We start from the raw sequence: 13,182 nt of genomic DNA on the forward strand, positions 1-13,182 counted from the left end.
CCATTACCCGTCCAAAGAGCATGAGTGCCCTTTAGAGGAGAAAAAAACAGTGTTGTTTTTGGCAGCTCTTTGAATTAGTCTTTTGGACGATAATACTTATTTGTCTTAGTCATATATTAGTCATTTCAAAATGTGTTTGACTTCTTTTAGATTTAGTCGATGTTTACTCAAAATGTTTTTGTCTGTAAAATTCAAGTTTTAGCCCAAAATAAATAAATACATTTTTCCAACCATTTTGAATGAACATTGGAGGATGAGCACATATTGTAGTGTCTACAAGGACAACATCAACTTCCTGGTGATGATACACACTTAGCAGCAAAACGGTACACTTTGAATTAATTATGTCCACATGGACCCCACATACTGTGTGTGAAAAAAGGCCAACAGCTTAAGGGGGACGCTCGCTGCTAGCACCAGCACTATTTCTAACGTGCATGCTATGCTAACGCTACGAGCTACATTTAGTGTGTGATAATCACTCAGCACAGACCTTTAAAGGCTAAATCAACATTGCATGTTATCTCTTGCCAAGATAAGAAAACAAATCTTACTATTTGTTACAAAACAAGCAAGCCTGGCAACTGGAGGGGGCACTCGCGCACAACAACACATAAAAATATTACATATTATGAATATGTGACGGAAACCACGGCGCATTTTCATCATGTTCTTGTCTTTCAGACGAAAACTGGTATTTATCTTGTTATGTTTTAGTCTTCCAAGACACGTTTTTAGCTTGTTATCGTCTCATCATCGTCATAAAAAAATTGTCCATTGACGAAATATTTTTTGTAGGGCTGTCAAAATTATCGCGTTAACGGGCGGTAATACATTTTTTTGATTAATCACGTTAAAATATTTGACGCAATTAACGCACGTGCCCCGCTCAGACAGATTTAAATGACAGTACAGTGAAATGCCCACTTGTTAATTGTATTTTATGTAGTTTTGCCGCCCTCTGCTGGCGCTTGGGTGCGACTGATTTTATAGGCTTCAGCACCCATGAGCATTGTGTAAGTAATTATTAACATCATCAATGGCGGGCTACTAGTTTATTTTTTGATTGAAAATTTTGCAAATTTTACTAAAACGAAAACATTAACTCATTTGCTCCCGGAACCGTATAAATACGTTTTATTTTTAAATGCTCAACTGTCCCGCAACCGTATTTATACGTCTTTTGCGTTTTTTTTTTTATAAGAAGCATATATAGCTTCCGCTGTATCTGAGAAACAAAGAAAAACGCTCCAAACCAATTTTAAAGCAATAAAACTGGCCACTGGAGGGCAGTAACGCATTTTGGAAGACTAGACAAGCCGATTCAACAGCAGTGAACGGCCGGCCAGCATTGTCAAAGCGCTGGCGGATTGAGCCCACGCGGCGCTCCGTCCGGACAAAACAACGAGAGGACGCCTGGGACACCAGGCGCTGGACGATCGTGCAAAACGAGTGAAACCCCCCGTGGAGCGGCTCGCCTAGCAGACCCCGCAGAAATGCAAAAATAATCCATTTTTGTGAGACAGACAACGATGAGGGAAAAGTTTACACAGCTGACGTGGCGACAACGGCGTCATCTCGGCGACAAACCATCATCTCTCAGTCGTTGTGTGTGAATAAATTGTTACTATTCTATCTAAAGCTCTATTTGTCTGGTTGTTCATAGTATTTTGTAAAAGGAAAACATTATTCAGATGTTTGGGATGTAACTAATGCAAAAAATAGCTTTGTTAAAGTCAAAGTTATGTTTGAAATGTATGCGTTTACAAAAAGCTCATTTTCTCCGTTTTTTCATCAGAAATTGGAAAATTGCTCAAACTAAGCTATTTTCTAATGCTGATTTCTAAAGAATGGAAAAAGATACGAACTTACTTTTTTTTCTGCTGAAAGAAGAGAGTTCTAAGTTTATATAGCAATAGAACAGAATTTTCTGTGGGCCTTGCAAAATCAGTCAAAATCCAGAAAAAACGGCCGGGAGCGAACGGCCTTGCTCTGGTGAAAATGGCTGGGAGTGAAAGAGTTAAGAGGGGTTTTAATATAAAATTTCTATAACTTGTACTAACATTTATCTTTTAAGAACTACAAGTCTTTCTATTCATGGATCGCTTTAACAGAATTTTAATAATGTTAATGCCATCTTGTTGATTTATTGTTATAATAAACAAACACAGTCCTTATGTACCATATGTTGAATGTATATATCCATCTTCGTATCTTTCCATTCCAACAATAATTTACAGAAAAATATGGCATATTTTATAAATGGTTTGAATTGCGCTTAATTGCGATTAATTACGATTAATTAATTTATAAGCTGTAATTAACTCGATTAAAAATTTTAATCGTGTGACAGCCCTAATTTTTTGTTATAGTCATCGATGACGAAAACAACACTGCCTCTGAATGGTTTAGTGGAGTCATGTTGCAAGATCTGTGGTGAAACTGGTAGAGCTACTTACGCCATCTCTGGCAAAAATAAAGTCAATATGTAGAAAAAGAGGAAAAATGTAATGACTAGCGTAGCCCAAAGAAGCGGAGTAAGAATATCGTTCACAAATTTACTCAAGTAAAGGTAAAGCACCATGCGGTCTGGTAAAACTACTCTAAAAAGTACATTTTTCTAAAAAAAGCTACTAAAGTAAATGTAACGCAGTAAATGTAACGTTTTACTGCCCACCTCTGTGCGCTATGGAGTGTCCATCCCGGTTACAGAGGATGAATCACAAGCTTCATGAGAGACAAGCCATAACTTAAAGCCATCAATTAAAGTGTCATGTGTTGTGTCAGACGTGTCAGTGAGGTCTGTCACAATGAGGACACTCGCACACTCAATGTCAGCACCCAACCTTAACCTAAAAGTTTCGGCAAGACATTGACGGATTGCGCTGACACTTCATTGCATGTCCTCATCTCCAAGAGAATATTTGCACTCATTGGTTTGAACACAATCCACTCGTGAACAATGTCCCAGAAAGGTAGATTTGAAATAGGACGCTAGCTGCGAGGGGGCACCACGCTCTTTGCCTAGCAACATCATCCTCATGAGCAGCTTCAGTAAAGCAGCTGATGACCTCATAATGTTTTGACCGTGTACATGCTTCTTCCCACATGATTGGGACAAAGGTTACAAAGTCGCCATATTTCATATCAGGCTTTTATTAGCACGCTGAACCTAATGGGATTTTTATGTGGAAATATTCATTTAGACTCCAGGTAGAGCGTTTGCACATTAAAGGTTTATGATAAATGGCTACGGATGAAGATCTCTTTATGATTAAAAAAAGTGTACACATCATTTAATTTGTCATCATATGAGCTTTTACTTGTTGCTTGTTTAACTATAGAGTGTACCACAAAAGTGGGTACACCCCTCGCATTTCTGCAGATATTTAAGTATATCTTTTGATGGAACAACACTGACAAAATAACACTTTGACACAATGAAAAGTAGTGTGTGTGTGTGTGCAGCTTATATAATAGTTAATTTATTTTCCCCTCAAAATAACTCAAAATATAGCCATTAATATCTACGTTTTTAGTTCATCATGTTATCGTCATGAAAAAAAAAATTGTTTGTAGACGAAATATTTTCGTTATTGTCATCGTTGGCGAAAACCACTGGTTTTGGGAAATTAAGAGGAAGCTGAAATACACAAAGGAAAATGGATTTAAAAAAAAAAAAATCTGTACAATAAATGGCTCTATATTAGAGTAGCATGGATTGCGTTTTGTGAATTCCTTTTTGCTTCCAAGATGTAAGCTTCTTGGGGAAAAAAAATAATGTATTTGATAGTGCCTGTAGAAATCATGCAGCAGCCATTCTGGTCTAAATTTGGCCCTGCTATGGCCATGTTCAATTTGAGAAGCCACAGCTATGTGGAAGTATACAAGAATCCGCAGGCATGTGCAGTTCAGTACAGTACCTACATTCTGAAATCAGGCTGCAGACACGTGTTCTCCATCACTCCTAACGTGAATGTGGCTCGGGCTGCCTGTAATGTTGACAACGTGCTGTAAGCCCCAGTTGTCTTCCCGTGTGCTTCACTGCATCATTGAAACAATTCCATGTGACCTGTATTGTTACAGTACAGTGATCCCTCGCTACTTCGCAGATTTTTTTTTCTCGATTAAAATAAATAAATACTGTAAATAAATGAACTATTTTGTAGAGCTGTCCCGATCCGATCATGTAGTCTCTCACTCTTGCTCCTGCTGCTTTTCTTGGTCAGGCAGTGGAGTTGCTTATTAAAGTTGAAGATGACTGACAAAAGTTAAGGTTTGATCTTGCCAGAGACATTTGGAAGCCGAAACTTCAAAGCGCCGCATGCGTCGATCATCGTTTAACTTGTTAAACAGTTGCTGTGGCAATTCATTGGGTGTACATGAGTACCTTGAGCGGATTTCAGTGGACTAACTAAATAAAGCATTTAAGAAAGACAAGCATTTTTCTACTTTTTTCTTGTTTAAATATAATTTGGTGGGATAGTAACATGTTTAAAACTCATCCTAATCATTACATTTGAAGTGCTTCAAAACCATTAAAATACTGTACATATAGCGGCAGAGGTTGCGCTAGACTTTTTCGTTGTTTGTCATTTTGACTGACAGGGTCATCAAAATCCGGTCATAATCTATTTATACCCGTCACTTAAATTTTTTAAATGATAATAATGACATATTCAATAGTATTTAGTTATCATTCATTTTTAATTAATATTCTGTCCGAACAAGCTTAACAGAGAATCCACACCGTGCCATCACACATCAAGCAGATGAATATGTAACTTTTTCTCCGCAGTGACAAAAACAGCTGACTGTGGCCCCAGTAGGTAGGCTACATATGGAACAATGAAATTAACAGTTCACCTGCTGTGGCCTGAACGCAGTCTCACACCTTCCTCCTGGTGCGCATGGACTTGAATTGCGTGCCCGCTTGTGCATAATCAAATGTCTCAAGTGGGATTGCTGCAGAGGCTATTGTCATGAGGTTTTGGACTTTTGCCTCGGACAGATGACTTCTCATGGCCGTTTTGATGTTGTTCTGGAGGCTGAATCCGCGCTCTGCGGCCACACTCTTTTTTTTTCACCTCTTTTATCAACATCATCGTCGTTTTTGGGCTTTTTGAAGAAACTTTGGACACTCAGTTGCCTTGACATTTTTCCGAGTAAGGCCAACGACGTCATGCATCAAGAGAGACAATAGCTAATTAATATGCTCACTCGCCACCCTGTGGTCTAGGGTGTGTATTGCAACCTGTCAAAATGACAGATGGACTTGTTTTTTCCGTCACCGTTTTAAAAAAACGGTCAACGACGGAAAATATTCGGTTAACGCGACCCCTGTATAGCGGAAAACACTCAGGTGACTTGAAGTTCGCTCTGAAATCCCCAATATGGCCAAATTTTCTATAGGCATGTGTGATACATCATTGGAAAGCCTAAAATCTCAATTTTCTGGGGGAAGAAAAGTTTTGCACAGGAGGGCATTTAAAAAATAAATAAATAAACAACTAAACACTAACTCGAGGTGAGAGCATGAGAGAGCATAATTAAAGACAATGATTTCAACAAGATATTGTCACGTACTTACCTTGTTTTGATCCAAAAACTCTGTGTAGCATGTCTCACCGAGTGTCATGACACAGCTGTGAATGGCCACAGCCGGACTTAATCCAATCATCACTGATCTCACTGACATAAATATGTACTTAATTTTTTAAATTAAGTAATGACAAAGAAGCACGTGAAAGTATTACCCAAAAAATATATCGGTATAATAATATATTCGATAGTTTGCAGTTTTTTGTTTTTTGCAAAGTTTAGGAAAGGCTTTCAATTTACTTCATATTTTTAATTAAAATGATTTTTTGTATTTTTTTTTTTCCAAATAAAACATTAAATAAATAAAGAGGAAATATTTTTTTCCACGTGCCTTTGTAAAATGTAAATACACTAAAGAAATATGTAAGAGTATAAAATCAACAATGAAAAATGGTTATCGATGCATTTGATGAGAGTTGTCCGAAAATGACTTTTTAGCCGATATCCCGAAATTGTTAAACTCCAACAATCTGACACCGATATCAAACCGATACTGATATATGCATTCGTGCACTTAACGTGTTATTGCTAATTGTATTCTGATGCCCCACTAGATGCTTTAATAATGATAAATGCAACAACTTCAAGGTTTTCCAAATGAAATAAACATTCTGTGAAAAATAAGAGAGCAAATGAAGTTATGGAAAATAAATGTCCCATATAAATAATAAGAATTGAAATGAGTCAAATTTTCATAATTAACCCCTTCAAACACGCATTTTTTCTGCTGAGAATTTTATTCTTCTCTGCAATTTTTTTGGTGGGGGATATTCCATGCTTTTATTGGTTGTCTTTCATGTTGATGTGTTTTTAATGACAAATGAGCACTTTACATGATCCATTGCAGCATGGTTAGGTCTGAAGGGTTAAATAAAAGGAACCATTCACAATTAAGGAGAATTTAATGGGTGAAACACGGTAATATAACAAGGGTCGCAATGCAGAAATCGCAGACATCAAGGAGTGGTAGAGATTTTCTTTTTCAAATATTCACCTTTTTAAACGTTTTTTATTTCAATTTTTCTTTGTATGGATCGATTATTTATCATCTAAAATATCGGGTAAAATGCGAGAGTAACAAAAATAATACAATTAAGCGTCAGTTATGAGGTAGATTTCCGTGACCTATTTACAGACACTATTTTTTTCATTGTGACGTAATTTGTTTAAAAGTTTAAAATATACAGTACGTGTGAATAATTTTATAAAGCCGTTTTTGTTTTAAAACTAAATATTACACATCAATTAATGATTCTCAGCTAAATGATAGACATTTCGAATAATAAATATAATTACTTGCCTTCTTATATGGCTGGGTTGAAACAAAAGCGGTTGCGTGGTGTCTGTAAATGGGGGTCTCCAGGGTAAAACGGACAAATTAAAAATAGTTCAGGGCTTTTTGCGCCATGAAACTGCAATGGCAGCATATAGACATATTGTTCTATCAAACACAACAGTTCTTTTGGCTTACAATACAGCAGTTTATTTTAAAGAGGGGTGCAAGAGCAGAAACTGCTTTTTCAGCCTTGTCTGTGTTTTCTGCCATATACGTATACAGTGGGGCAAATATGTATTTAGTCAACCACTAATTGTGCAAGTTCTCCCACTTGAAAATATTAGAGAGGCCTGTAATTGTCAACAGGGGTAAACCTCAACCATGAGAGACAGAATGTGGAAAAACAGAAAATCAACATTGTTTGATTTTTAAATAATTTATTTGCAAATCATGGTGGAAAATAAGTATTTGGTCAATACCAAAAGTTCATCTCAATACTTTGTTATGTACCCTTTGTTGGCAATAACGGGGGCAAAATGTTTTCTGTAACTCTTCACAAGCTTTTCACACACTGTTGCTGGTATTTTGGCCCATTCCTCCATGCGGATCTCCTCTAGAGCAGTGATGTTTTGGGGCTGTCGTTGGGCAACACTGAATTTCAACTCCCTCCACAGATTTTCTATGGGGTTGAGATCTGGAGACTGGCTAGGCCACTCCAGGACCTTGAAATGCTTCTTACGAAGCCACTCCTTTGTTGCCCTGGCTATGTGTTTGGGATCATTGTCATGCTGAAAGACCCAGCCACGCCTCATCTTCAATGCCCTTACTGATGGAAGGACATTTTCACTCAAAATCTCTCCATACATGGCCCCATTCATTCTTTCCTTTACACAGATCAGTCGTCCTGGTCCCTTTGCAGAAAAACACCCCCAAAGCATGATGTTTCCACCCCCATGCTTCACAGTGGGTATGGTGCAATTCAGTATTCCTTTTCCTCCAAACACAAGAACCTGTGTTTCTACCAAAAAGTTCTATTTTGGTTTCATCTGACCATAACACATTCTCCCAGTCCTCTTCTGGATCATCCAAATGCTCTCTAGCGAACCACAGACGAGCCTGGACGTGTACTTTCTTCAGCAGGGGGACACATCTGGCAGTGCAGGATTTGAGTCCCTGGCGGCGCATTGTGTTACTGATAGTAGCCTTTGTTACTGTGGTCCCAGCTCTCTGTAGGTCATTCACTATGTCCCCCCCGTGTGGTTCTGGGATTTTTGCTCACCGTTCTTGTTATCATTTTGACGCCACGGGGTGAGGAGGGAGTTGAAAGTCCGTGTTGCCGAACGACAGCCCCAAAACATCCCTGCTCTAGAGGACATCTGCATGGAGGAATGGGCCAAAATACCAGCAACAGTGTGTGAAAAACTTGTGAAGAGTTACAGAAAACGTTTGGCCTCCGTTATTGCCAACAAAGGGAACATAACAAAGTATTGAGATGAACTTTTGGTATTGACAAATAGTTATTTTCCACCATGATTTGCAAATAAATTCTTTAAAAATCAGACGATGTGATTTTCTGTTTTTTTTTCCACATTCTGTCTCTCATGGTTGAGGTTTACCCATGTTGACAATTACAGGCCTCTCTAATATTTTCAAGTGGGAGAACTTGCACAACTAGTGGTTGACTAAATACTTATTTGCCCCACTGTACATTTTTTTTATTATACTCTGATGAAAAGTGAAAAAAATAAAAATGTATGTATCTCTTTCCAATGCTAATTCTGAATAAATACATTGAACACACACACACACGCGCGCGCGCACACACACACACACACACACACACACACAAAATAATTTAATAATTTGTTTTCGGTGCTACTTCGTGGTTTTACACTTATCGCTGCAGGTCCTGGTCCCCATTAACCGTGAAAAACGAGGGATCACTGTATATTACAGTGCAATATCCGTTCACTTGAGGAAACTATACAATTTGCTGGCTCGTTACATATGTGCTCCCCGAGCCATCGCTAAGGTGTAAACAAATTATAATATGCTGAATTAACAAGTGGAGTCCTTTAATTACTTTTGGGACAAGGTTTTAGTTATTGATGTATACATGCTGTATCTGCTCAAAGTATAGATGCGTTTTGGAGCATTGCAGCCATTCAGCAACTCATTCACTGCCATATACGGCTGGCTATATTGTAGATGTCAAATATCAATGTTAAATGGGAGAGCTGACAGGAAATTAATTGAGCGTCACACCCATTGAAACCACTCGCTGAAAGGCCATTTGGAAACTGAGTTCACCAGTCGCAGTACTGTGATTTCATAATCTTACTGTAATAACAACTCTACTCATTTCTTCTTTAAGTAATTGGTTCAGAACTAAATTGTTTTGGATAACAACTTTCACTGTACATTTACAGTTAAACAAGTGAGGGACTAAGCTGAATATACAATGAAAGAGGGTGCTATAAGTTTAAAAAAAAAAAAAAAAAAAAAAAACATCAGCCATTGCACACTTTGTTGAGTTCCATCACTTTTATTTATTGTTTTGGGAGCTTGCGTGACAAATGAATCCACAATTTCAGAGAGAAACCGTCAAACGCACAACAGGGGTTTCCATGGTAACGGCTGAGAGCGGAAAACAGACGTGGGTTGAGAGTAGAAAGCGTGCGTGAATTCCAACAGTCTAGTATTCACTAAGAGTACTCTGTTTTGACAGGGGAATTGATTTCCTAATTAAGTGCATTTGAGAGCAGAGTAAATGTGAAGAGGAGGAGATGGGGAAAAAACTGTCAGTGGAAAAGATGGAGGTGACTCTAAGGTGTTTCTTTTTGGGCTAAAAAAAAAAAACCTGCAGGCTAAGCTGTTGTTTGAGGGGGGCATATGGAATAAACTGGAGTAAATAAACATTTCTATGATTCTTTTATGCTTGTGCTTAAACTGCAGTTCCTCTGCAAATGACCCCTCGGCGACCGTGGGCAAGGTCAGAGACTTGGCCTCGTTCCGTCGCCACTTCCGAATGGGCTTCATGACTATGCCGGCCTCCCAGGACCTTTCGCCTCACTCGTGTGCCTCAGCCATGGCGCCGCGCTCGCAGTCCTGCCACGCAGTCGGCGCCGGGGACGACAGTCTGGAAAATGGAGATTACTCTGATGGCCAATCCCAACACGGTGGCCGATGCCCGCCCGTCAAACCCAAACGTCATCCAAGCACTCGCCTCAGCTCTTCATCTGCTGATAGCAGAGGACCTCCCGAGACGCCGCCGCCACCTCCACCGAACTCCCACTCGCAGGGCAAGCACTCCGAGAAGAAAAATGGTTAGAAGTGACACCGGTAATGCATGTTATTCTCCGAAAAAACATTTTAACATATCGTTCTATCCCTGCAGCCATGAAGAAATCCGACTCTGGAGACATTGGCTCCAAAAAGGTGCCTCCTTTAAAACCCAAGAGAAGTCCCAGCACCCAGCTCTCCTTCGACCCCCTTCCTCCACGTGTGCCTCATTCTGCCGCATCGCTCCCATTCCAAGGGGCCGACTCTCAGATCCAAACTGGAGACGGAGACGATGAGCCGGTCTATATAGAGATGGTGGGTCAAGTCTTCACCAGAGAGAGCCAGTCCGCCACCCCTCACCCTGTCACCCCGGTAGCCACCACACCCGATTCAGACTCCGACCAGAGCGAGGCCATCTACGAAGAGATGAAATACCCCCTACAAGAGAACCGAGAATCCCAGAAACACCTGCCGAGCAAACACGAGAAGATGAAAAGTTCCAAACATTACCACGTGCCCTCCTCGCAATCCAGTAGCTCTTCTTCACTGCCGCGACCCTCGTCGTCCTCTCCCTCTTATTCCAAACCTAAAGCTACAGTTTCAATTTCTCATTCGTCCCCACTACCTTCTTCCGCGTCATCCACCCCCGTCCCGCAGGTCCTATCCACCAGCCCCCACACTCCACGGGCGCCTACTCCCTACCTGTTGCAAGGGAGTAAATGTGAACCAGAATCCAACACGAAGATCCCTGCTCCTTTCCCTAACCTTCTACAGCACCGGCCCCCGCTGCTTGCTTTCCCTCAACCGGCAGCAGCGTCCAGTGGGGTGGGAGTACAGAGCAAGGGATCGGGCTCCTCAAAAATGGGATCTCAAACATCCAGCGTGACCACGCAAGCTGGTAACTCCTCCTCGACTTCCTCCAACGTTCCGACATCGGGCTCCAAAGAGCCATCGGGAGGAAGTGTAACACCTCAAGAGAAACACAGCAGAGACTCCCAGTTGGGACCCGCGCCTGGACTCAGAGCTAGGAGTCACTCAACACCTTTGCCCCCATCCTCGAAATCTACATCACCCTTCTCCCACCACCACCACCACCACCCTCACCATCGGCCCTCTCACTACCATCACTATCGCAAACCAGAGAGGGGGGACTCCCCTGCGCCACTTAAGAGCAGCTCTCATTCTTCCACCCAGGCCACCGTGCAGACCCAAACCTCAAGTACGGGCAAGGAAGGCAAGTCTGTTAGCTTCCTCTTAAAGACGGACAAAGGAGAGAGGGAGAAGGACCGAGACAAGGATAGGGATCGAGACAGGGTTAGAGAAAAGGACAGAGAAAAGGATAAGGACAGAGAGCGTGATCGGGATAGCGGCCCACACTCTTTGCAACTGGATCCTCTTCCTGCCACATCTCAAGGTACCACCAGCTTGACTCCTACGCCTCTGTCCTCATCCCATCGCCCTCACTCTCGTCCTCATTCGCGCTCTCACACACCCCACGGCCTGCCGGCTTACAAGCCGCCATCCTCAGACAGCCCCCTCCTGTGGACTTACCCCTCCGGAGGATTCCGGAGACCGCCGGCTTACGAGAGTTTACGAGGAAGCTCCCAGACGCCGTCTTTACAGCAGCCCTCCAGCCTCACAAGCATTGGAGAAGGTGGCTCCAAGGGTGGTGAAGGCTCTTCATCTCTCCAGTCCAAAGCTGGCTTCATGCCCTGGGACAGCAGTTCTAACTTTGCAGGAGACGAAGGGTCTTCCTGGCCCTTGCAGAGAAAATTATCATTCAGCCATGGAAGCAGAGAAACTGAAAGTAAGTCAGAGGTTGTTTTAGATCAGTGGTGTCCAAACTATTCCACATAGGGCTGCAGTGGGTGCTGGATTTCATTCCTACAAAACAAGATGACATCTTTTCACCAATCTGGTGTCTCACAAGTGTAATCAGTTGATTGCAGTCAGGTGCTGCTTGTTTTAGCACAAACTTCATTGGTTAAACTGTCTGTGCTTGATTGGTAGGAACAAAAACCAGGACCCACAGCGGCCCTTTCGTACAGGTTTGGACACCCATGTTTTAGATAAACTGATATCTTTTCATGTTGTTACCAGCTGCGCCTTGTTCGATTCATTGCTCTGTGTTGTAAGACAAAATAAGAGTTACCAGATATGTACAGTGATGCTCAAAAGTTTAAACATTCCCTAAATATTCACTGTCTCTCCACACTCCAGAAGAAGAAGGACGGTCTTGGAACGGAAGTGCCGATGCCTTATTAAGGATGGACAAGGACGAGTTAGGAATGGGTTTACGAGGGGGGCCGTCGAGCATCCCGTTGCACTATAGTGGTGCCTCAAGTAGGACCCTTGGTCACTGTGAGTCACTGCTCAGTGCGGATAGCAGTGCGGGATTCAGAGCCTTGCCCAGAATCGGGATGCCCCTTCCCTGTCAGACCTTCCCTGCCTGTCGCAACGGAGGTGGGTAATGTTTTGAATCATAAAGTCTGGAAACCCTCATGAAAAATGACTTTTACATCTACACTGGGTATTATTTGACCTCGCATAAAACTCATTTCATTGAGAATTTAACAAATAGCAAATATTTCATTTGTCGTTGAAGCGGAACAGCTCAAAAGCCTCCGACTGTCATTCACGGCATTTCTAAGCGAGGCTTTTCTTCTCAAATTGATTTGCTGCTTACCTTGAGAATCGCAGAAAAGCATTCAGTGACGCAAAATTGGGAAAGGCCACATTCCATAAACACTCCTTTGCACGCAAACATTTCCGATTTCATTGCTTTTACAATGAAGCTAAAGAAGAAACAAGTAGAGTGGGAACCTCTCATGTCTGTCAAACACTGTCAAGCTGCTTTCAATGTGAGTCATCTGATATCTGACATATATCATGTCGAGGCTGATTGAAAAGTCAAAACAAAACATTTTCCTTCTTAGAGCAGACGTTTTTGACTTTAGGCTTAATCTCCAAGTTAGAGGGGGTTTAATTAGTGGGTGGAGTTGATTTCAACAAATTCCGTGCGG

General features: G+C 41.4%; 1 protein-coding gene across 6 annotated transcripts in view; it reads left to right on the forward strand.

Annotated features, from left to right (window-relative positions):
• Window positions 1-13,182, forward strand: part of LOC130906184 (neuronal tyrosine-phosphorylated phosphoinositide-3-kinase adapter 1) — a 112,890-nt gene that overhangs the window by 83,028 nt on the left and 16,680 nt on the right. For 5 of the 6 annotated variants that reach the window (XM_057820208.1, XM_057820209.1, XM_057820207.1 and 2 more), the window contains 3 exons: window positions 9,833-10,203; window positions 10,275-11,966; window positions 12,380-12,622. In XM_057820208.1, coding sequence (XP_057676191.1) covers window positions 9,833-10,203; window positions 10,275-11,966; window positions 12,380-12,622 — 2,306 coding nt within the window. The remainder of the gene's footprint in view (window positions 1-9,832; window positions 10,204-10,274; window positions 11,967-12,379; window positions 12,623-13,182) is intronic. The other variant, XM_057820212.1, reaches the window with a different exon arrangement.

This window comes from Corythoichthys intestinalis, chromosome 18 (genome assembly GCF_030265065.1).
Source record: "Corythoichthys intestinalis isolate RoL2023-P3 chromosome 18, ASM3026506v1, whole genome shotgun sequence".
NCBI classification, from domain to species: domain Eukaryota; kingdom Metazoa; phylum Chordata; class Actinopteri; order Syngnathiformes; family Syngnathidae; genus Corythoichthys; species Corythoichthys intestinalis.